This window comes from Artibeus jamaicensis, unplaced genomic scaffold (assembly GCF_021234435.1).
Source record: "Artibeus jamaicensis isolate MK-2021 breed Jamaican fruit bat unplaced genomic scaffold, CSHL_Jam_final contig_241, whole genome shotgun sequence".
Classification (NCBI taxonomy): Eukaryota; Metazoa; Chordata; class Mammalia; order Chiroptera; family Phyllostomidae; genus Artibeus; species Artibeus jamaicensis.
The window spans coordinates 7,752,082-7,776,883 of record NW_026521509.1 but is presented as its reverse complement, the minus strand read 5'-3'; the positions used below and the strand labels follow the sequence as shown (position 1 = coordinate 7,776,883).

General features: G+C 37.8%; 2 protein-coding genes and 1 pseudogene across 6 annotated transcripts in view; 2 read left to right on the top strand and 1 right to left on the bottom strand.

Moving 5' to 3' along the window:
* The first annotated feature begins 2,183 nt into the window (after positions 1–2,183).
* On the top strand, positions 2,184–24,588 carry P2RY10 (P2Y receptor family member 10). 3 transcript variants are annotated; one of them, XM_053662424.1, is made up of 3 exons: positions 2,184–2,272; positions 20,541–20,742; positions 21,250–24,588. In XM_053662424.1, the coding sequence occupies exon 3, from the start codon at positions 21,299–21,301 to the stop codon at positions 22,271–22,273; it is 975 nt and encodes a 324-aa protein (XP_053518399.1). In that variant the 5' UTR covers positions 2,184–2,272; positions 20,541–20,742; positions 21,250–21,298; the 3' UTR covers positions 22,274–24,588. The 3 variants fall into 3 exon arrangements, with proteins under 3 accessions (XP_053518399.1, XP_036988107.1, XP_053518400.1); XM_037132212.2 differs by lacking the exon at positions 20,541–20,742 and having other exon boundaries at positions 2,188–2,272; positions 21,250–24,587; XM_053662425.1 differs by lacking the exons at positions 2,184–2,272; positions 20,541–20,742 and adding an exon at positions 13,925–13,982.
* LOC119039446 (putative P2Y purinoceptor 10) overlaps positions 2,184–24,802 on the top strand; it is a 56,690-nt gene continuing 34,071 nt past the window's right edge. For all 3 annotated transcript variants that reach the window (XM_037132192.2, XM_053662418.1, XM_053662413.1), the window contains exon 1: positions 2,184–2,272. The gene's annotated coding sequence lies outside the window, so the exon portion shown is untranslated. The remainder of the gene's footprint in view (positions 2,273–24,802) is intronic.
* On the bottom strand, positions 8,883–12,478 carry LOC119039473 (SPARC-like protein 1; annotated as a pseudogene).

Here is a 24,802-nt window from a genome sequence, read left to right as displayed (position 1 = left end):
TCTTTTAGTCTCTAGGGCTGACAGAGTTTCTTTTCCCTCTCTTAATGCCCTTGAAACTTGTAGTAGACACTTCTGAGTACTGGGTATGGCTCCATCTAGTTCTTGAATGGTGCTGGGTTTTTTAAAAGATTTTATTTATTTATTTTTAGAGAGAGGGAAAGTGTGGAAGAAAGAGAGGGAGGGAAACATTGATGTGTGAAAGAAATAGCAATCAGTTGCCTCTCAAACGCCCCAACTGGGGACCTGGCCAGTAACCCAGGCATGTGCCCTGACTGTGAATCAAACCAGCAGTCTTTCAGCTTGCAGGACGTCACCCAACCCACTGAGCCACACCAGTTAGGGCAGGGTGTGGTTTTATAAGGAGGGCTTGTTGCAGGCCCAGGTTTCCCTATTACAAAAAACATTGTCCTCCATTTCCTTCTTTATTCAGTCTTATCAATAAATCCAAACGCTCCTGTTTGACCTAACTCAAAATATGCAAAGTACTTTTTTCCCTGTCTTTTGCTATGGCAATTACCCAGGAGGCTCTTTGCAGTCCCAGGCTGTGGTTTCTGTGTGTGGTTCCCTTACATGCCCCCAGACGTTCATGCTGCTTTTCAAGCCTTGTTTCTCAGAACTATACTCAGACTTGGCTGACACTATAGTCCCTAAGAGTATGATCTTCCTTTATTTGCGTAGTTATAAAATCCCCTTAGGCATTATACATAAAGACAAATGTCTTGGTAATCTGTAGGGAGACTATCCAATCAACATTGTTCATTTATTTATTCATGCATTATTTAAACATTTACTTTTTTCTTTCATCCCTTCACTTATTCAACAAACATTGATGAAAGTGCCTTGTGCTACACTCGTTGGGAAACAGAGGTAAGTCAGACATGATATTTGCCCTCGAGAAGTTTTCAGTATACTAAGGGGGTAAGAAATATATAAAAATAACTAAAATGCACATTAAATTATAAACGTTGAGGTAAGCTGAGAGAAATGTACTCCAGTTGGAGGGAACAGATTAAACAAATGTAGTCCTACTGTTTATCAGGTAGGGGCCTGGCCATGAGCGGGTGTGCCCAGGGCCAGCTGTAGTATGTGGGTTCTTGACTTTGTGTAGGAAATATTTCACAATACCAGTCCAGATGACGATGAGGGTATGTTTCTTAAAGCTGGGGACAGTGAAACAAGGAAGGGCTTACATAGAAGAAGGAACAGAAGTCCTAAGCTGGGCTGCCTTCACTCACTGGAAAGTGAGAGAAAAGGGGGCCCTGGGGACAGGTTCAGGGGATTAGCCTGGGACTAACTGCCACTGCCCATTACCTTGGCATTTAGGAGGAAACACTTGCCTGTGAGGAAAGAAGTGGGGGATGAAGAAGGGAACAGTGCAGACTGTTCCCCAGATGGAGAGTGTGTGGGTACAAGATGTGTCCTTTTTCTTGAGGTTTTTATCCCTTTCTTGCAGGCAGGAATCTTAGGGGAGGGTTTCAGTAGAATATTCTTTAGTTCTCCAGGTGTGCCCTTCCAGGGTCATGGTCTGCTCTGATTGGTGAGTGAGAGGGCTGTGTGGGGAGGTTCTTTAGTCATTGTAGCTGGTCCTGGTATGGCCCACCTAATTTTGCTGCTTTTCTGGGCCTGAAGCTGAAACACAAATGACACTTAAATGTTATTTGAAGGGGGGTGACCTTCTGTACCTGGCTGTAAATTGCTTGGCCAGTCTCAGTTTCCCTATTCTACTTGCCAAGAAATTTTCCTAGCTTCTTACTATAGTGTCTCACCACTGCTATTTGTTTTGACTTGTATTCTTGAGATTTCTTTACTCTCTGCCCCTCCCACTTGAAGGAATTGCAGCTTTCTTGTTTTTAGGTAAACTCCCTTCAGATTTTGCCTCAAAATTGCATCTTTCCATGGAGTCTACTGGAATCTAGTGAGAAAGAGAAGCATGTGGGTTGTGGTGGAAGGAGATAATGTAAGGAACAGTGAGAAAGGCTGATACAAAGATATTGTTTGATTTTACACAGGCTTTTGCTCCATTCTCTTTGAATTTCTTTGCACCAATCAAATAAAAATGAACCAAACCTTTAGTAGCGTCATCTGCTCAAGGGACTTACCTTCTTGTCTGTGCAAATAAGGTTTCTGTGGTAAGGCACAAAATTCAGTCAACTTCCGCTTTTAACAACAAATTTGTCAGTTATCAGCAGGATCCGTGTGACCCAGAGTTATATTTTTTCACCCCCAGCTCTCTGCAAAGAAACAAGAGTGCTAAACCCAGCAAGTCTCCAGGGTAAGTTACAGTGTAGTATCTGGGAATTGGTGGTTTTGTGAAGACTGGTGGGGGCATGATGATCCAGGACAGCAGCAAATGAGGGACCATTGTCCAAATTAGCATTGGTCTCTGGTTTCTCATTTTAGACTTCTTACAGCAAAAGTGATGATGATTTCCCTTGAGAGTACAAAGTTTGAGTTAATGCCATCAGTTCCCACCATAACACAGGAGCATGGAGCCTGTGATGCTTCTCAGTCTTTGCTGAGGGCTCTTTCTTTATCAGCCTAGGAGTATGGCACAAGTGGTAAGAAAGAGTGTGTTCAGTGGGACTATTATGAGAACTTGACATATTCAGCAAGAAAAAGAGGATTGAAGTCTGTGCTCTATTTTATTTATCTAGTTGCATAATGAAAGAAAGTTTTTATGTATAAGCCCCTTGCTTTGGTAAGTTTAGCTTTCATAGATACAACAACATATAGTAAGTTCTATCAAAAGAGAAGGAAAGAACTGGAGATCATAGATTTGGACGCTGAAAAAGCTCTTAGAGATCCAGATCCCTCACAATACAGATGGGAAAACTGAGAGACAGTCAAGGCACTTAGGATAACTTAGCTAGTTAGTGACAGAGCTGGAACTAGAACCTGTGTCTTCTAAATCATGCTTCCTTCCCCTATAGCAGCCTGTATCTCCAAAAGAATACTATAAATGTATTTGTAACTATATTGGATTTTGGGTCAGGAAAGAAGAAAATATTTCTGTTGATAAGCTCTGGAAAAATGATTTCAGAATACGTTCAGAGGCAGTTCTTAATCTTTTGAAAGGTGATTTTTGACTCAAGTTCAGCTCTACTGGATAACAGAACCCAAAAGAGAAGCACCTCTAAGTAATTATTTTCATTGCTCTGACTGCTAGCAGCCTCTCTGGTTCTGACCTAAGATGACTGAGTCAAAAAGAAATTGCCAGCTTCAATGTTCTTAAAGGTGGATTTTGCCATAACAGTTGGTACCAGGATCACTCTAAATAAAATGGTAACAAGCTTTATTGTGCTTTTTGGGGGTAGGGAAAGAGTAGTTTCAGTATCAAGGATCCTGAAAGTGGGGATTTTTTTATTTTGGTTGTTCAAATGGATGGGGGGTAATGACCATTTCTATTATTTTAGTTTATATCTTAGTAATTGTGATCCAGTAAAATTATCTAGTCCCATTAGCTAAAGGGACTAATTATCTAGTACTTTTAGCATATCACCTCTCACTGCAAAAAAGAGGTGATATGCTGCTATACTGAGGCAGGAAATGGCCTAAAGTATACAAATAATCAGGTTATGCATTGAAGGAAATTGTCTTTGCAGTGTATCCTGTTGGATACAACTCTCTTTGGTTAAAAATAGTTCCTTTTTGGGTTCATTTAGGAAAGTTGTTGAGTTCAAGTTGTACAGTCTCAAATTCTGGCATTGGTTTAGCATAAGATGTCAAAACAGTTGGCATTCTTCTGGGGGGCTCTTCATAACCATTTTTGTCTAAGCTAAGTTAATTGTTGCCATAAGAGGCAGTGGAGTCTATATAGCCCTATGTCACAGCTAGCAAAGAGAACACATGTCTCTAGCAAAGAGAACACATGTATCTGTTGTGAAACCACCCTTTTTAAAAGTTTTAATAATCAGGGAAATGACTAGCACGTAGTTTATGCTTTATTAAAAATATGGTAAAAATCTACTTACACTTATCAAGGATTTTGCAGGACATTTTCATCTAGTTTGGTTCATATGCATGTATTATAACTAGAGTGATGTAGTAGATGGATCAATATACAAGGAGTCAACAAGTCTTGGTTCTAACTCAAGTTCTGCCAGTGACTCGCTGTGTGGCCTTGAGAAGATTGCTTTGTTTTTCTGAATCCCAATATTCTAACCTATAATTATTAAGGAGGAAAGCTTGGAATTTAATTTCCTTCCTGGTAATACAATGATTTGATTCTGGGTCCCAGGGCACCTGAATAGGGCTATCATGAAGTGGTAAATAATGGGGCCATGGCATGGAAATCTAACTAGGGGGAACCTTCAGGCAATATAGTCTATATCTCAAGGTGAACCCAGTAACTTTTGCCAAGGGCCATTATACTTTTTCAGAATCATGTTACCATGAGAGCTTAAACTTTTAGACCTTAGGTAAGTGTTTTGCAAGTAAATTCCTTTTTCTAAAAGTGGCAAAAAACACAACAAATGAAGGAAATCTGAAATCTTATTTCCACAATGACAATGTATCTCAATCAGTATTTTTCAGTCTTTTAAAATCAAAGTTCCCTTTGAAAACAAAGAAAGATCTCACTACAAAAACTCCTAGAAAAACCTACTCCATCACATTAAAGTTTTCCAAGTACTGCATACATAACAGCCAAAAATATTTTGTAAATGTGTACTTTTTTCAGTTTGCGTTACAGTAAAATGATTTTGATTTCCAGATATATTTAGTATAATAAGAGTCGGTGGGTAGGCCCAGAGAGAGCAATGGGGCAAAAATTGGGACAACTGTAATTGAACAACAATAAAAAGAGGGAAAAAATCTTTTCTTTTTCAGGTAACACATGTTTCCTATTATTAAACACTAAGAATTATGGCTTTAGTTCTGCAGGCTATTTCTCACAACTCTACTTTTTGGGGAATTTTTAAAACCCAGGAAAGTACAGAATTCAGCCAAAGGCCCATGGAGATTATTCTCTGTACAAGTAAAGGTCTACAGCATACCAGACATGAAACTAGGTACTTTCTGCACATTTCCCTTTTAATCTTTACAGCAATTTATGTTGCAGACAGTATTATCCTAATTTTATAAATGAGGAAACTGAAGCCCAGAGATAGGAAGTGAGTTGTTTCAGGCTAGAGAGCTGATAACTGAATCAAGATACTGACTCAGGTCTTCCCAAAGAACATAATTTTTTCTTCCCTGAAAATACTGCCACAATTGCAGAAAGGACATCTAATTATGCCTTTAAAAATAATTTAGAAAATCTAATAAAGATTCATTTAGGCAAGATCAATTCAAACTTTGAGATATTACCTTGTCAATAGTCTGTCTTAATTTATTCCTAGGATAAAAATAATTTTCACTTCCTCTAATTCACAGAAAAATATGTAGACTTTCATAATATATCCAAATGTTCATAAAATAATTAGAGTTCATTTTAATTAATTCAGGAAACATCAGAGTTTCACATTTCAGTTGCTCTTCTTTGGCTATGGTTGTGAGCAATTGAATGAAGGATACCATGTTCGTGAGGATCAGACTGGCTTGGGCAATTCATGTGAGATTTTTTTTTGGTTCAGAGAAGAAGAAAAAGATAAAAAATGAAGGTAAAGCAATTTAGGTTCTGAAAGGGCCTGTAAATGTTGTCCTCTAGGGATTGGATAGGTCCCTCATCATCAACTTTTCCCTGTTTAATTTTCCCTTCTTGCAAAAAGACAAGCTCACGTACTGGCAGTATCATCAAATAAAATAAGAGAATTGAAATTGATAAACATGTTCATTTAATGATATTAGTGACTTGAGAAAGGATGAAGAAAGGGCAAAATGAGAGGGTAACAATTTGTGAAGTTTTACTAGAAAAAGAACAGTCACCTTGATGCCAGAAGCCTAGGTTCCATCCTCCTTACTGTCACTTGCTAACCTTATGTCTTCAGGTAAATTCAGTTCTTTGCAACACAGTTTTCTGATTTGCAAAATGGGTATGATATTGTTTGACTTAGTTGCTTATAATATATACTTTTAATAATAATTATCAGCAATTATAGATGTAATAATAACTTTGTAAAGTATACATCGTCAAGTTGATTGATATAGTGGTGGCTGCATTAATGATGGCATTGTGCTGGTAGTATCAGTGTCAGGGGTAGAGAGAAGCCATGTCTTCAAAGTCATGACAAATTAGAACTTGGTGCGCTTTAAAGACCATCCAGTTCAAAAATAAATGAACAAGCAAAATTGAAACAGACTCATTTACATGAGAGTGCACTGGTGGTTGCCAAAGGTAGGGGTGTTGGGGGACTGAGTGAAAGAGGTGAAGGGATTGGGAAGTACAAATTGGCAGTTACAGAATATTCATGAGGATGTAAAGTACAGCAGTAATACTGTAACCACTATTTACAGTGCCAGGTGAGTACTTGAAATACTGGAAGTTACAGGCTTTGAATCTCTTAGGTGTCCATATTTATTAGACTTCAATCTTATTATCCTTGCCTTGCCCCTATTTTCCTCAGTTAACAGAGGGAGAAAGGCTATGGTTTTTGCTCTGGATAGTAACTCATGAGAGAAACACTGGAAGTAACACTGCTGAAGGCTTCAATATTGTGTCTATTCTCCATGCTCTTATCTATACAAATCAGTGCATATGAACGAGCCCATAATTCTATCTAACTCCACTAAGCAAAATGAAGAATATAAAAGTCTAAGACACAGAGACTTCCCTCAGAGACATTCTTATTGTGCAGCCTGTCCGTTCACTAAGAGTACAAGGAAGAAAGAAGTAAGAATAGGGTTGCCAAATATAAGAAAAAGATGAGAATTAAGATGGGACCTTGAGAGAGGAGTAAAGTATTGACTTCTAAAATGGGATTCAAGGAGAAAGGAGTTTCATAAAATTTTAGTCATAACTTTATGACAGTTTTCATTATTAGGAACATCCTTATGAAGTGTTTACAGGAACAATTATAAAGGACATATGGACAATAACAAAGGGGCTGGAAACAGGGGAGGGAGGTGGAGAGGGCTGGGGTGGTGGGGAAGAGTAGGGGGGAAAGGCAAAAAACTGTACTTGAACAACAATAAAAGGAAATATTTATTGAAAATAATCTTATTAGCTTAAAAATGTAGCTGATTTTCTGCTCTGATTATTAGATTAGAATACCGTGCTTCTCTTTAGGGCTTAACTCCTGCCACCAAAATCCTTTTTCAAGAGAGAAAGTATCCCTCCTGATGGTCCTGATATTTGTTGTAGTCAGTGTGTACCCTGGACAGAGCAGTGCACAATGAAGAAACCAAAAAACATTTACTTTTATAAGGAAGATATTTGTCTTTCACTGACTGGTGTATTGCACTTAGCATAATATTCTCCAGTTCCATCCATGTCCTCATGAAGGGTAGGAGTGCCTTCTTTCTCTCTCCTGCATAGTATTCCATTGTGTAAATGCTCCACAGTTTTTTGATCCACTCATCTACTGATGGGCACATAGGTTGTTTCATGCACTTGGCTATTGTGGGGAGGGGTATAATATTGGAAAGAAGGAAAGGGACTATATAAGGAACATGTATGAATGACCCACAGATATGGACAACAGTGTGGGAATTAACTGTGGGAGCAGGGGGGTGTGGGATGGGCAGAGGAAGGCAAAGTGGAAAAGGTTGGAACAACTGTAATAGAATAACAATAAAAATGATTTAATATAAAGATGATATTGCAGGCGTTGGCAGCTCTTCTCTCATCTCTGTCTTAGGTTGTACACAAATACAGAGCTAGGGTCTGAAGTATATACTAAAAATGGCATTTTCACAGGTTATAACTTTGTCTGGCATATTTTCTATGTGGTCTTGGTTAGCTAAGTTGTTAATGCAATATCATTGAGGCTAAATCCTTGGGATTAAGCCCTACCTGAGCCAGTTAACATCAATTATTTTGAGTGTATTCTATGTTTTGTTTTTTTCTAAAGTGAGGGAGAAAGAAAGTGATAAAGAAATTTAAAGCATGGCACCTGAGTTCATAAGCTCACAGTCCAATGTGGAGAGGCCTATAAATAGTTAACAATATATGAGTTATCTTAAGACAGAATATTTGTTCAGTTAAAGATATTAACTGAATATGTGCCAGTCATCCTGCTAGGTTCTGGAGACTTCAAGATGAGTAAGACATTTTTCTACATGGAAAAATTTCATATAATGCAGTGAGTGTATTGTTAGAAGCAATTCCTGTGGTTACATGATAGCCCAGATTTGCATTTGTGATACATTATTCTGGTAGCAGGTCAGGGATGAGAAAGGTGTTCCCTTTGCAGAAAAACAACAATAAAAATAAGGGGTTGAGATGATTTGGGAAATAATAATGTCAATAGTACTCTGAGACCTTAGGCTGTACTGGTTTCTACTCATGAGATATATCTGAGACCTGACCTATGATTTCTAAATTAATAATTTTGGACTTCTTTTAGGCTTCTATGGGCATGACCTTCTGAGATCTTTATGGATTTTTATTAGGGTATTAAGGCAATCAAAAATAATATACACTCACAACAAAAGAGCATTATTCCATTTTCTTGATATGCAGATGATATTATGGACAAAATAAATGTATCTCATAAGTGGTACAGTATAATGAGTTAATTCCTGTTCACAAAGAGCATACAGTATTTTGCATATATTCACTTAACTTTACAGTTTTATTTCCAAAGTTAGTGAGTGTTAAATGCCAGGTGCATATACAGTTATCAAGCAATTACCCTCATTATCTTCTCAGAGATGCAAACACTTTGATAATTATATATCTACAAGTATCACGGCTGCATGTATTTCAGAATTGGCCAGAACAAAGGAGGATATTGGAAAGTTTGAGATATTTCAGATATTAATTCAAAGCAGGAGATTTTAATCTATGTCTTGTTAAATACCAAGCAGTGGCCCCACTCCTTCAGGGTGATGTGCTTATCCTTGTTAGGGTAACACTCATCAAAGAAGCAAGTTGTGCAGTGTTCTGTGGGCCCCACAGACAGTTGCAAAGGAGCAGTCTTGGAATGTGTCAAGTCTCTGTCTATAGGATGTTGGTCAAATTCACCAAACTGCCAGTTCACAGGATACACATACATGTGGTATTTTTTCTTAAAGTCATTTAAGAGAAGGTTAATGAAATGATCTCTAGCAAAGAGTCTTTTCATCCAGATACATTGTCTTGACTTCATTTCTCTGCTTTGCATTTAAATATGCAGGGTTGTTCACAGTTAGGTTCATAAAGTTGCAGGAGGATATTCTTGAGCCTGTATTTCATCCTTAGAGGAAACAGTCACCTCAAAGTTCATGCAAGCAGGAAAGATTTGCAGGCTCCAAAATAATTCAGCTGCAGTAGATGCCCCTTTTTGGTCCCATACAGTCTGCACTTAGTAGCAAACACATGATAGGTGCTCGCATAGGTCTGACTGTCAGTGCCACAAACTTAGTCAAGGAGTTTTTTAGGACATGTCATTGGATCTTGGCAAACACAGTGGGGTTTTCCCTGTTGGTCAGCCTTACACATATGTCCTCTTTTACAGTGTAAGTTTATGCAAGAACAAACATTGCACACCCTCATGTTGTCTTCTCTTGAACTTTCATCTCCGTTTGGTGAGCTCTCTGCTTTTTTGACCCCTTGGGATTCTGTAGGATCAATGGTATCTAAAAATTTCATTCTTTTTTAAAATATATTTTATTGATTATGCCATTACAGTTGTTCTATTTCCCCCATTCATTCCCCTCCACCCTGCATACCCCCTCCCCCATCATTCCCCCCTTTAGTTTATGACCACTTGTCTCAAGTTCTTTAGATTCTGTATCTCCCCTACTATTCTTGCCTCACCCATCTATTTTCTACCTACCATCTATGCAACTTATTTTCTGTACCTTCTCCCCCCTTCTCCTCCTCCCACTCCCCTGTTGCTAACCCTCCATGTGATCTTCATTTCTATGGTTCTGCTCCTGATCTAGCTATCCTCCTAGTTTGCTTTTGTTTTAGGTGTGGTTGTTAATAACTGTGAGTTTGCTGTTCTTTCACTGTTCATCTTTATCTTCTTTTTCTTAGGTAAGTTCCTTTAACATTTCATATAATAAGCGCATGGTGATGATGAACTCCTTGAATTTGATCTTATCTGAAGAGCACTTTTATCTGCCCTTCCATTCTAAATTAAAGCTTTGCTGGGTAGAGCAATCTTGGTTGTAGGTCTTTGGATTTCATGACTTGGAATACTTCTTTCCAGCCCCTTCTTGCCTGTAAGGTCTCTTTTGAGAAATCCACTGACAGTCTGATGGGAACTCCTTTGTAGGTGACTGTCCCCTTATCTCTTGCTGCTTCCAGGATTCTCTCCTTCATTTGAATCTTGGCTAATATAATTATGATGTGCCTTGGTGTGTTCCTTCTTGGGTCCAACTTCTTTGGGACTCTCTGAACTTCCTGGATTTCCTGGAAGTCTATTTCCTTTGCCAGATTGGGGAAGTTGTCCTTTATTATTTGTTCAAATAAGTTTTCCAGTCATGGCTGTTCCTCTTCCCCTTCTGGTACCCCTATAATTCGGATGTTGGAACATTTAAAGATGTCCTGGAGGTTCCTAAGCCTCTCCTCATTTTTTTGAATTCTTGTTTCTACATTCTTTTCTGTTTGGTCATTTTTTTACTCCTTCTGGTCCACTTCTTTGATCTGAGTCCCATTTTCCTTTCCATTACTATTGGTTTCCTGTGCATTTCCATTCATTTCAATTAGTTTAGCCTTCATATGTTCCTCTAATTTGTGACTAAAGTCAACCAGTTCTGTGAGCATCCTGATCACTAGTGTTTTGAACTGTGCATCTGAAAGTTTGGCTATTTCTTCATTGCTTAGATTTATCGGCTCTGGGGCTCTAAGTTATTCTTGAGCCATGTTTTGATCTGTTTGTGCCTGTTAGGTATGAGGAGCAGAGCCTTAGTTGTTCACCAGGGCGGGGCCACCCAGATCACTGGTTTGTGACACTGTAGGTGGGGGCGGGGTCAGAGAGGGACAATGGTGGTCCCCTCTGCCACTTCCTGCCACTGGGGCCTGCACGGTCTGTCTCAATGCTCCCTCCTTCACCAGATAATCGGTTTGGCTGAAGGGTTCATTGTTGTCAGACTTCCGTGAAGTTCAATTTTCTGTGGTTTTGGCTGTGTTTTTGTTCCTGAAACTTTGTTGTTTTTAAACTTGGTTGTGGGAGGAGGCACAGTGCTTCCACCTACACCTCCATCTTGGCAGATGTCCCCAAATTTCATTCTTATGTGCTGTTTTTCTTTGCCTTTCATATTTGATGTAATAGTAATTGGAATTTGCTCTTTTAGCCTCCTAGAGGCCTCACCTTTGGATGAAATGGTCATCATTTGCACTGTGTCTGAGGCAGTATCACCATCATCAGTAGGATCTATGAGAAAAGCCTTAGAAACAGTTTTTTTTTCTCCATTTCCTCAGGGTTGCTGATGACTTCAAGGCCAGATTCTCCCTCTTGTTTCTGCCATTTAATATTTTGATTGTTCTTACTGATATTTGATGGATTTTCGTCTTCTATTTCTTCATTAGAGTTATCCTGTTCTTGTTCTATGTGACCCCTACTCAAATTCATCTTTCTGTATTTTTCTTACTTGAGGTGGTTGATTGGACTCTTCCAAAATATCAGATTGGGTACTATTTTCTTCCTGTTTGCTTAAAATATTCCTCAGGAAATTCTTTCTCCCTTTGTTGGTTATCACTGTTGGTACCAACTTCACCTTTTTTCTTTTTCTCCTTCTTGTTCTCCATTGGGAATGTTTGGGTCTTGCTCTTGGTTTCCTTGATCACTTATGTCTTTGCCAAGTTTGCTGCTTCTGTTCACCTTGAAGATGTGAATCATTTATAGGGTGTTTTTGGTTTTCTTCTGTGTTTGTGATACTTTCTTGTTGGTCAGAATGTACAGTGGAACTAACATCAGAGCAAGGGAATCAATGTTCTCTGGGAGGTGTTTCTTTTCAGGCTCACTTATAACTTGGTCCAATGTACATTCAGTTGGTGTATACTCCAAATTCTCACTTAAGTCATTTTTGGCTTCCTTTTGATATTGCAATCTCAGCTCTCGGCTATAACTCTGGTCCTGATCTGACTGATCATGGTTTTCCTCCTTTGACTTTTGTACTGAAGATTTTTCAGCATTATACTTATAACGGGTTCCTACCGATGTTATAGTTTCCTTTTCATTTTCTGTACCTTCAACCCTTAAAATGGGCACTTTAGTGTCATCAGGTGTTACTAACATTTCAGCTTATTGGACAGAACTCAAGGAATCAGAAGTTGGTTGGGAATGATCAGATGTAAACTTTGCATTTGTCCTGGGCTCCAGCAGAGGGAAGATAGAGTGCAATAGAATCCTATGAGGAGAGACTAAGATTTGTTACTCTGGGGAGAAAGCTGAAGACACAGCTTCCAGGATACCTGTTCTGAGTCTCTCTCCCACACCATAGACACCATATTTCTTGGGTGGTGCACTCAAACATGACTTTTATAAGTTGAAAAGGGTAGGTACAGGGAATGTTGATGATAATAGCCTAACTAGAAGATAATTTTTTTAGGGAAACAGCAGGCACCAGAAGTTTATTAGTTGACATATGAGAGTTTGCATTTTTGCATAATGCTCCCACACAGGGACTTTAAAATATTCTGTATGTAAGTCAATTCAATTATAATATTTTTCTTTGAGTGCTTAGTAAGTAGCATCCAATGTCTTGGGTATAATGGTAATGAATAAAACAGAGCTTGTTATGGCACTAATGGAGCTAACAGCATAGTTAGAGAATTAGCTAATAAACATGTAAGAAGTCTAAATTACAAATGTTGATGCTATGAAGAGAAAGAACAGAGAATATGAGAATACGAAATGATGTGTAGGATTACTGAGATAGGACAGACTGTGAAAGTCTCTTTGACATGAAAACTGAGATCAAAAGGAGTCAGACATGTGAAGATCTAAAGGAAGAGAATTTCTGATAGAAGAAAGTACATATGCAGAGAACTTAGGAACCAAAGCTTGGCTTTTTCTAACATGTGAAAGCATCTCAGTGTAGTTAAAATATAGAGAATAAGGAATAGAATAGCATGAGGTAATTAAGTATGGCCTTAAGGTTGCAGTGAGAAGTTTGACCTTAATGCAATAGAGAACAAGCAAAAGTTTTTAGGCAGAAGAATAATATAGTATTTCAAAGAAAAATTCCTTGGGCCATAGTCTCAAAAAGATAAGGAGAAGTCAAGAAATGACATAGTCCCTGCCATCAAGGAATGTAAAATCTAATTAAAGAAAAACCTGTTAACACAATTTCAGTAAGTGCAGTAGGCACCATAACAAAGACATGAGAGTATGGAGACAAAAATGGGTTCCAGTGCTAATATACCATCACTACAATATGCAAATTTTGTGACTTTAGTGTACCTTATTTAACCTCTCTTGGTCTCAGTTTCCTCATTTTTTGGTATTTATTTATTTATTTATTTATTTATTTATTGTTGTACAAGTACAGTTGTCTCCATTTTCACCCCACCATACCCCCAAGTTTTCTCATTTTTGATATGGAAATAATAATAGGGCTTCTATGAGGATTAATTTGGTAATATGCAAAGAGTGCTTAGGCTATAAGTAAACAGCAGCCCTCAATAAATGGTAGTCATAATTAATGTTACTGTTAGATACAGTTATGGGGAGTGGGCTACAAGGGGCAAGACTGGGGACCAGGGAGTCCACTAAGATGTCTGTTATAATAGGCAAGAGGAATGATGACAGAGGCCTGGATTAAGATGACTATAGCAAAAGTGCATATGGAATGAAGATGGATTTGAGAACTTTTAGGGGGGAGAATCACCTGGTTTCTGATTGGATGTGGGTAAATATAATGACTGAGCTTGTTTTAATCCCCAGTTTCCAGCCTGAATATGTGTGAAGAGAGTTATGGCATGGACTGAGAAAGGGAACTCAGACTTAAGAGTGAGTCACCAATCTCACACCTAATTCTAAAATAGGAAATGAAAGCATACCTAGATTTTTTAGACATATTTTTTATAAGGGGAGATTTGTTTTAGATATATTTTCAAAGGGACAGAGATTGGCAACACACTGGGCAAAAAATCAACCAGAAACAGTCAATAATAGAGCCAGAGCCAAGGAGAGATAGGGGCAGGAGCAGAGGCAGAGATAGAGACAAAGCATACACTCCAATTTAGTCCTTCCATTCAGCATATTCCTGTTAATGGTTTAGGTTGTTCTCCTTTCTTAACTTTCAGAACTGTCACAGATTGTCCACAGGAAACTAATGTTTCTTCTCTGAAAGCTTATATTTCTGCCCTACACAAAGTAAATTTCATCAGCATCTCCCTACCATGGAGATTTTACATTTAGTTGCCACTGAAGAAATTTGGGAAGAAAAACCTCCTTATTTGCCTTTTAGTCTGGAGAAGAGAAAAGATTTTTGAAAGCAGGGTATGCAAATCTCTAAACTCACTATAAACTGAATTGCAGAGGTATAAAGACCTATAGAACCAAGGTGTGAACTTGACCTCTAGCTTGCTGTTCTGACCTAATAGAGCTTAGTTATTTAACATAAGAGTGTGAACAAAACATGCACCTTTAGTAAGTGAAACTTACTACACCACTGAAGCAGAAACAAACACCCAGGTCCATAAATTGCGGAAGTGGAGGGGTGATTTGGGTGTGTGCAAGAGGTTTTTATTTCTTGAAATTGAAATGCACTTTGTGCATCTTTCCTTGTTTTATCACACATATGAATAGATGATAGATGAGAGGAGAAATACTGCCAATACTAAAGTCCAAGTGGGCAGTGAGGAGGGATCGGTGACATGTGTGGGGACAAGTTTTTAGTTATATCCTGATGGACTAACTAGAGTAATAGATAAGATAAGAAGGTTGTCTATAGGATTAGAAATGTCCTGCCATAATGTGCCCTCTGAAGGAACATTATGAACCCCATGTATCATGATGAACCCCATCCTATTAAATAGTCCCTTCTAAGCAGGGAGAGGCAAGTGGAGTGGTGAAAATAACATAGACTTTGGATCAAGTCATGTATAATAATAAATTTCACTTTTACCATTTTCTAGCTTTGTTACCTCAGGCAATTTACTGAATCTCTCTGAACCTTAGTTTCCTCATCTGCACTATGAGAGTGATAATAGGACCTACCTCTTAGGATGGTTGTAAGAATTAAATTAGATAATGCATATAAAAATCCCATTGCAGATTCTGGAGTGCATCATTGATAGCCAAAACATGAAAAGTATTTCCTGTTTTTTCACCTGTGAACACCTCTCCACCCTTTCTAAGTCATAGACTTAGAAAATATATAACATTCATAATCAAAAGACTGCATGACTTTGTAGAACATATCACAGATTGGCCAAGTGGGGAGAATGGAATAAGGGGCAGAAAAGTGAAAGTACTATTTAGAGTAATGGTAGCTCATAATGTTGGCTCTCATTTATCTGTGAACTAATCACATGGGATTCTATTTTTTTATCCTATTTCCTGAAGTAGGACTTAAAAAATATTGAAAGTCATTCTGCTACTTATAAAGAGAAAAATAAAATCAAACCTCTCCTTTGTTTTTTATGGCACCTTAATTTAATTTTTTAATTACAATGAATATTCAGCATTATTTTACATAAGTTTCAGGTGCACAGCATAATGGTTAGACATATAAATAATTTATAAAATGATTCTCCCAATAAGTCTAGTACCCACCTAGCATCATATATAATTAATACAATATTACTGATTGACTATATTCCCTATGGTATAATCTCATGATTATTTTTAAAAATATTTTTAATTTATTTATATTTAGAGGGGAAGGGAAGGAGAGAGGGAGAGAAATATCAATGTATGGTTGCCTCTCGTGCACCCCCTGCTGGGAACTGGCCTGCAGCCCAGGCATGTGCCCTGACTGGGAATTGAACCGTGATCCTCTGGTTTGTAGGACTGCATTCAATCCACTGAGCTACACCAGCCAGGCCATGATTATTTTATAACTACCCTAAAGATTTCACCAAAAACACTATTAGAACTGACAAAGGAATTCAGTAAAGTAGCAGGATACAAAATTAATATTCATAAATTAGTTGTATTTTTATACTACAATAATGAACTATCAGAAAAAAATTGGGAAAGCAATCTCACTCACAATTACATGAAATTGCTTAAATCTAAAAAATAGATTTTAACCAAGAGGGTAAAAGTCATGTATTGGAAAATTATGACACATTGAAGAAAGAAATTGAGAAGACACAAATGAATGGAAGAATATATTTTGCTCATGGATAGGAAAAATTAACATTGTTAAAATGTCCATGCTTCCAAGAGCAATCTACAGATTTAATGCATTCCATATCAAAATACCAATTATATTTTTCACAGAATACAACAAATCATTCTAAAATTTATATGTAACTATAAAAGACCCCAAATAGCCACAGCAATCTTGAGAAAGAACACAGTTAGAGTTATCAGGCTACCTGACATCACATTATACTACAAGGCCATAGTAATCAAAATGTCATGGTACTGGCATGAAAACAGGGACATCTATCAATAGAACTGAATAGACAGCCCCAAATAAACCTATGCATGCCTAGATAGATGGTCAATTAGTATTTAACAAAGGAAGCAAGAACATACAATGAGGTAAGGACAGTAATGACTATATATGGTGCCAGATGGGTACAAGATATATCAAGATGTTATAGAATGCCTAATCACTGAGGTGTACACTTGAAACTAGTATAATATTTATGTTAACTGTAATTAAAAACTAAAAGTGATTAAAATAAACATTAAAAAAGAAAACTGTTTTTAGGAAAACTGGACATATACATTAAAAAACTAAACCACCTTCTTACAACATAGACAAGAATAAACTCAAAATAGATGGAAAACTTAGATGTATGACCCAAAACCATAAAACTCCTAGATGAGAACTTAAGCAATAAACTCTTTGACATTGCTCTTTGTAATATTCTTTCTGATATATCTCCTTGGGCAAGGGAAGCAAAAGGAAAAAATAAATGTGATTACACCTAACTAAAAATTTTTGCACTGCAAAGGAGACCATCAATAAAACTAAAGCACAACCTACTAAATAAGAGAATACATTCACCAATGATACATTCATTAAGGGTTAATATAAAAAATTTATAAGTAACACACACAACTCAACACCAAAAAACCCCAGATAATCTAATTAAATAATGCCCAGAGAACCTGAATAGACACTTCTCCAAAGAAGACATACAGATGGCCAATAGACATAAGAAAAGATGCCCAGTGTCACTAATCATCACAGGAATGCAAATTAAAACAACAATGAGATATTACCTCACACCTGTCAGATTGGCTACCATCAATAAATCAACATTAACAAGTGTTGGCAAGGATGTGGAGAAAAGGGAACCCTCAGTTACTCCTGATGGGAATTCAGACTGGTGCAGCAGCTATGAAAAAAAGTATAAAGGGTCCTCAAAAACCGCCCTAGTGAACACCTAAGGCTCCGCTCCTCATACTTAACTGCAGGGAACTTGAGGGGAACATGCAAGAAGCAATCACACAGTGATGTTTCTCTCCCTTTCTCCCTTTCTTCCCCTCTCTCTAAAAAAAAACCTGTTTAAAAAGAAGTACAAACTGATAGTTACGAAACAGTCATGGGGTTGTAAAGTACAGCATAGGAAATATAACCAATAATATTGCAATAATATTGTATGGTGGCAGAAATATCGGGGTCAAATCAAAAAGGTTTGCACAGCAAAGGGAGCAATCAACAAAATGAAAAGACAACCTACCAGTTGGGAGAAGATATTCATCAATGATAAATCTGATAAAGAATATGCAAAATTTATAAAGAACTCTAATAAACTTAACACCAAACCAAATAGACCAATAAACAATCTATTTCACAAGTGAGCAGAGGATGTGGCAGACATTTGTCCACTCCTTTTGTATTTTAAATTTAAAATAATCAAAACTAGGACTTCTGCCAAGATGGAGGCATAAGTGGAGACGCCGTGCTTTTTCACACAACCAAGTTTAGAGACAACAAAATATTATCAACAGAAAACATAGCCAGAACACAGAAATATGAACTTTTCGGAAGTCTGATAACAACGAATGCTTCAGCATGACCAGTAAGAGGGGCAAAACCAGCAGCTGGCGGAGTGGGGTTGCACAGGAAAACTCAGTTAGATGGACTCAGGCGCATGGATCCCAGGTGTGGGGTTGCAAAGGGTGGACCCAGTGAGTGACCCAGTGAGCAACCCGTGGATCCAGCGAGGGCGCTGGGCGGCATGTTGACTGTGGTGCCATATTCCTGCGCAGATAGACCAGCAAGGGAGTGGGCAGTGAGACGGGACCAAGCGGGCCCCAGCAGGCCCCAGTGGCAGGCGGCAGCAGAGAGGGCCGCCATTTCTCTGCTCTGACTCCGCCCCCACATACTGTGTCACAACCCAGCAACCTCACCCTGGTGGCCCTGTCCTGCCCCTAAGGCTCCACTCCTCATACTTAACGGGCTCGAACAGACCAAAAATGGTTCAAGAAGATCTCAAAGCCCCAGAGTCCATAACTCTAAGTGATGAAGAAATAGCTAAACTTTCAGATGCACAGTTCAAAACACTGGTCATCAGGATGCTCACAGAACTGGTTGATTTTAGTCACAAATTAGAGGAACATATGAAGGCTAAACTGATTGAAATGAAGGGAATTGCACAGGAAACCAATAGTGATGAAAAGAAAACTGGGTCTCAAATCAAGGGAGCAGACCAGAAGAAGGAAGAAATGATCGAACAGGAAAGGATGAAGAAACAAGAATTCAAAAAAATGAGGAGAGGCTTAGAAACCTCCAGGACATCATTAAACGCTCCAACATCCAAATGATAGGGGTACCAGAAGGGGGAAAGGAACAGCCAGAGTGGAAAATTTATTTGAACAAATAATAAAGGAGAATTTCCCCAATCTGGCAAAGGAAATAGACTTCCAGGAAATACAGGAAGCTCAGAGAGTCCCAAAGAAGTTGGACCTAAGAAGAAACACAACAAGGCACATCATATGTACATTAGCCAAGATTCAAATGAAGGAGAGAATCCTAGAAGCAGCAAGAAATAAGGGGACAGTCACCTACAAAGGAGTTCCCATCAGACTGTCAGTGGATTTCTCAAAAGAGACCTTAGTCAAGAAGGGGCTGGAAAGAGGTATTCTAAGTCATGAAATCCAAAGACCTACAACCAAGATTACTCTATCCAGCAAAACTTTCATTTAGAATGGAAGGACAGATAAAGTGCTTCTCAAATAAGGTCAAATTCAAGGAGTTCATCATCACCAAGCCCTTATTATATGAAATGTTAAAGGGACTTATCTAAGAAAAAGATAGAAAATATGAACAGTGAAAGGACAGCAAACGCACAGTTATTAACAACCACATTTAAAACAAAAGCAAACTAAAAGGACAGCTAGATCAGGAGTGGAAACATAGAAATGAAGATCTCATGGAGGGTTAGCAACAGGGAAGTGGGAGAAGGAGAAGGGGGGAGAAGGTACAGAAAATAAGTAGCATAGACAGTAGGTAGAAAATAGATGGGGGGGGCAAGAATAGTATGGGAAATACAGAATCTAAAGAACTTGAGATACATGAACATGAACTAAAGGGGGGGAATGGTGGGGGAGGGGGATTGCAGGGTGGAGGGGAATGAAGGGGGGAATAGAACAACTGTAATGGCATAATCAATAAAATAAAAATTAAAAAAAGATTACCATAAAAAATCAAAACTAAATAAAAATAATAGCAAAAATCTTTACTCCACCCAAGCAATAACCTCACTGCATTATTTCTTCCACTTTTAGTTTTTAATGTAATAAACATTCTTCTGATATGGAAAGAAGCTATATTTGAAAAATTTATCTTTGGGTGAAAAAGAATTGATGAAGAGAAGAATGTGTATAAAAATTAGGCACCTTGTCCTTCAGAGATGTGAAGTCCCAGATCTCTGTTCAGTGGCTTCATAGCCATAATAGATTCCTCTCTGGGCCTTGCATCTTCTACCCGTATTACATGTAGAGTGAATTAAATAATTTTGAAAGCTTCTCTCTAGCCTAAATTCAACAAGAAAGCAAAAGTAAAAATAATGAGTTTGTTGCTTTTATGCCATGCTTATTTGCAGACAGCCTGTATAAACCCAAAAACTAGACCTTGAGAAGCCCTAAATATTGTTCTATATTCCTCAGGCTCTATGTGAAATACATAATAAAAAACCATAATAAATCATAAAATAACATTGAAGAAGTCCAAAAGTCTTTTATTCCTTATGATGACTAATTTAATGGAAAAAACCCACATAAAATCTTAAATTGTTTCTAAGAAATGGTATTGTGGCCTGTTTTGCTGGTATCCTAATAAATGTTTACCATGACTGTTGGATAATCTGTCATGTCTGTGATGTCATACCAGTACAGAATTCCCCTTAGATGGAAAATTACTCTTCTCTCTTCCAGATCACATAAGTGGAAATATCCAAGTTCAGCTTATACATTCATATATTGCTGAAATTTTCCATGTAAATTTGGAATGAGACCTAAGCCAAGAGAGAGGCATAAAGTGCACCAGAACCACAGGCTATTGTGATAGAATAATGAGGAGGTAACATCCACACACCTTGAAAATGAGACGGCATACTGGCAATGCAGGGTAAAAGAGGTAGGGCCATTTTACAAGTTGTGGGGTGCTAGATGGGAAGACAGGACCCAATGGGCAAGGTAGCAGATAAAGTAGAGAAAAAAGGACATAAAATGTGAGGATAAATTTCTATCATTGCAACTGAGAGTGACTGAACAGTGTTCACTTTAACCAAGGGTTGGGGCAAGACAAATCTGGACACGAAAGAAATAGATTCAAATGCTACACCATTTTTTGCTGTGGTGGGGACAAGAGCCCACATGTTTCAGGACACTGTTGCCTGCAAAAGACAATTTTCACTATCTGGGATGGCAGTTTGGGGACAATTTCATGTCCCCAAACCTAAATGATTCATTAGGTGATTTTAGATAAGTAGTATATTTTCTGTGAGCAATTGTTTCTTCATCTGCAAACAGGTTCCTTCTAATTATAATGTTATGTTTCTTTTCAAGTATAAACAGGAATGTGGGTGTTGGCTGAAGAACTGGTTAACCATTATATACCTTTTTTTCTCTTTGCTTTGGGCAGGGATCATAACTCTACGGCTTACCTTAATGAATATACTGAAATATTCAAGATGCCTAACACTTCTAACAGTGCCTGCAATGACACTCCTTTGCAATTTCAGCACACCCTGTATGCAACCACCTACATTACCATTTTCATCCCTGGTCTTCTGGCCAATACCGCAGCCTTGTGGGTTCTGTGGCGCTTCATCAGCAAGAAAAATAAAGCCATCATTTTCATGATCAACCTCTCTGTGGCTGACCTTGCTCATGTGCTGTCTTTACCCCTCCGGATTTACTACTACATCAACCACCATTGGCCTTTCCAGACACCCCTTTGCCTGCTGTGCTTCTACCTGAAGTATCTCAACATGTATGCCAGCATTTGCTTCCTGACCTGCATCAGCCTTCAGAGGTGCTTCTTTCTTCTCAAGCCCTTCAGGGCCAGAGACTGGAAGCGTAGGTACGATGTGGGCATCAGTGCTGCCATCTGGGTCACCGTGAGTACTGCCTGTTTGCCATTTCCCATCCTGAGAAGTGCTACATTATCCAAGAAGAATGAATCATGCTTTGCTGATCTTGGATACAAGCAAATGAATGCTGTGGCTTTGGTTGGAATGATTACACTTGCTGAACTGGCAGGATTTGTGATCCCAGTCGTTATCATTGCATGGTGTACCTGGAAAACTACCATGTTCTTGAGACAACCACCAAAGACTTTCCAGGGAATCAGTGAGAGACAGAAAGCACTGCGGATGATTTACATGTGTGCCGCAGTGTTCTTTATATGCTTCACGCCCTATCATATTAACTTTTTTTTTTACACCATGGTACAGGAAAAAATAATTGACAGTTGTTCCATTGTCAAAAGCACACAGTATTTTCACCCTTTTTCTCTATGCCTTGCAAGTCTCTCCTGTCTTTTAAATCCAATTATCTATTACTTTATGGCCTCAGAATTTCGTGACCAACTATCCCTTCATGGCAGCTCTCTGACCCGATCTCGCCTCATGAGCAAGGAAAGTGGTTCATCAATGATGGCCTAAAAATAAAATAACTTTTATATTGCAACTTTGTTTAACATGTTTCCCCCTTTTTTTGCAAATACTGAGAGACCAGTCAAGTAATTTCTTTAATTGATCTCTGGGAACAACAGAAATAAACGTCCTCTTATGTAATAGTTGTGGTCATAGGGGTGTGATGGTGGAGGCTATATGTGAAAATTGTGGGAGAGAAAAGGAAAATTGGATTTGCCTGTTCCCTCTTTGAAATTCAAGGCACTTTCAAGTTTTTACAGATGTTTTAAACCAAAGCAAGTGGGAAATTTTATCTGAAACATTTTTTTCAGTAAATGATTGTTAATGAGATACAATAAGTGAATAATTTCCATATGTAAAAGTAAATCTTTTTAAAAGAAGACATTTACTTGTGAATGAGAGTAAAAATATCCTCTTTCTAAGAAATAAATGCACAGGCATGAGGTAGTGAAGAATGAGGCAATGTGTACATAAATGTCAGGACCACAAACCTATTTGATTAAATGGCACAGGAATTTGTTCATTCACTGAAAATGTCTTAGATGCCTATTGTATTTTAGTTTGCCACTTTTAAGGTGCTTTCCACATATAGAATCTCATCAGGGCCTTCTAATAAACTTGTGAAAATTTCCAATATAAATAAATACGTAGAACTTCAGGGATGTGAAGAAACTTGTCTGGGGGATAAACAGTGGTGAGTCAAAATGTATCCTGTATACATCCCATATCTTTAAGTTATTCACTCTGCTTGTTTTGTTACTTTTACTAGGTCAGTAATAAACTAGACTTAAATGGTGATGACACAGACTAAAGCTAAGAAACATGAAACCACAACCATTTTTTGCAAAATTTACCTGAGATTATCTGAAAAGTCTTGGGTTGTAAGGGTAAGAGTCAGGCTTCAGGCTGCAAGGTATCAAATGATAAATAGATATTGTTCTGATACTGTCTTGATCTACAGAGTCCTCATGATCAGGGATATAGGAAATGTAAATATGGAATTGCATTAGAAACAGAAGATATTCTTACATCATGAATGAATGGGAGAAAAGTGTGTGCCATCCTTCTGGAAATCATATCTTCAGTTTTCTCAAGGTTATAGCTATTGTTTTAGAGCCATCATATAGGATTTAAATATAAGCAATCCTTAGCTTCTCAGGTTGGCATTTATGAAGCTCAATGCATCCTTCTAATCTTTTATGCTTGCAATTTAAATAGCATGTCAGACATTTAGTGTGTGGAGTGATAGTCCTCAGAATATCAATTTGAACAGACTGGCTACAGAAGAGGATAAGGGGACAACTAAACAAGGAGGAATTTTAAAAAACAACAAGGTTTCTATGGTGGGCTTTTCTAATTACAAAGTAATGAAACTGGTTTTCTTGTGCTTTATTAATTGGCATCTGATGGCACAGCCTAAAGAGGGTTTCCAGTTGTGCCTGGAGAATAGCAGCATTATCAGAATGAATGCATAAACATTCCCACTGTAAGGTGATGATTTTGAAAGAAACCCATTTGGAACCACAACATCCTGCTATATCTGTAAAGAAAAGGAACCTCAGTTCTAAATAGCCACATTTGATATTCCCTCTTTCAAGTTATTGACAAGAGGCAGTGCTTCAAACACAAGATTTGTGGATTAGTAGTGAAATTAAATTTTTTGCCTTTCATTTGTCCACCATTAAAGTGAAATCTTTGGGCTTTTTCTGACATGTGTGTCCCTATTGTAGTGAGAAAATGATAAGATCAAAGCAATAAATAGTTGTTTCTTGAGTTTTAAAGGTTAGGATGCCTTATACAGGGTGGGGAAAAAGTAAATGTATGGTTGTTCATAGGTAAAAATGATACAATGATTAATAAATAATAATACAAGAACAAACTCTGTGTTTCGCGTACTCACTATGGTAAACCTACTTTTGCCCAACTTATAATACCAGCAGAAAAGGTGACAATGCTTCAAATTATGAGATAACAATTCAAGATATCAGTGAAATTGATTGAAGGTATTGTAATGAACAACAGTTTGAAGTTGTCCCTGTGCTTATCATGGGGACAAGATGTAAGACAAAGATATCAGTAACACATATGTCCTTGAGTCAACTTTTCAAAATGTCACCAAACCGCCTGACATTGCTTCCAAATCCCTGCAAAACATCACTCCAAATCCACTTAGAATCCATTCAGAATCTCACATTCTTGATGAAACCATTCTTTAATTGGTTTAAAATTAAACCATTCTTTAATTACCCAATGATTTTGGTTCAAAAAAAGAGAGAGAAGGGCTTTGAGGACTATAAAAACTTTGTACAACAATTTATATTAACTTAAATGCAGTTTATATGTGATTGGTTATGCTGTTTACCTTTAGAAAGCTTTAAATTCTAGCACAGAGTTTAAATACAACATTTATTATAGATGAAATAAATTATGCTTAAGGAGTATGTGGTTATTTTTATAAAAATATTAATCATTTTGCTGTTATGTAAAAATTTAACTGCCTTATTATAAAATTGCTTTTATAACAAAATCATCTTCTCC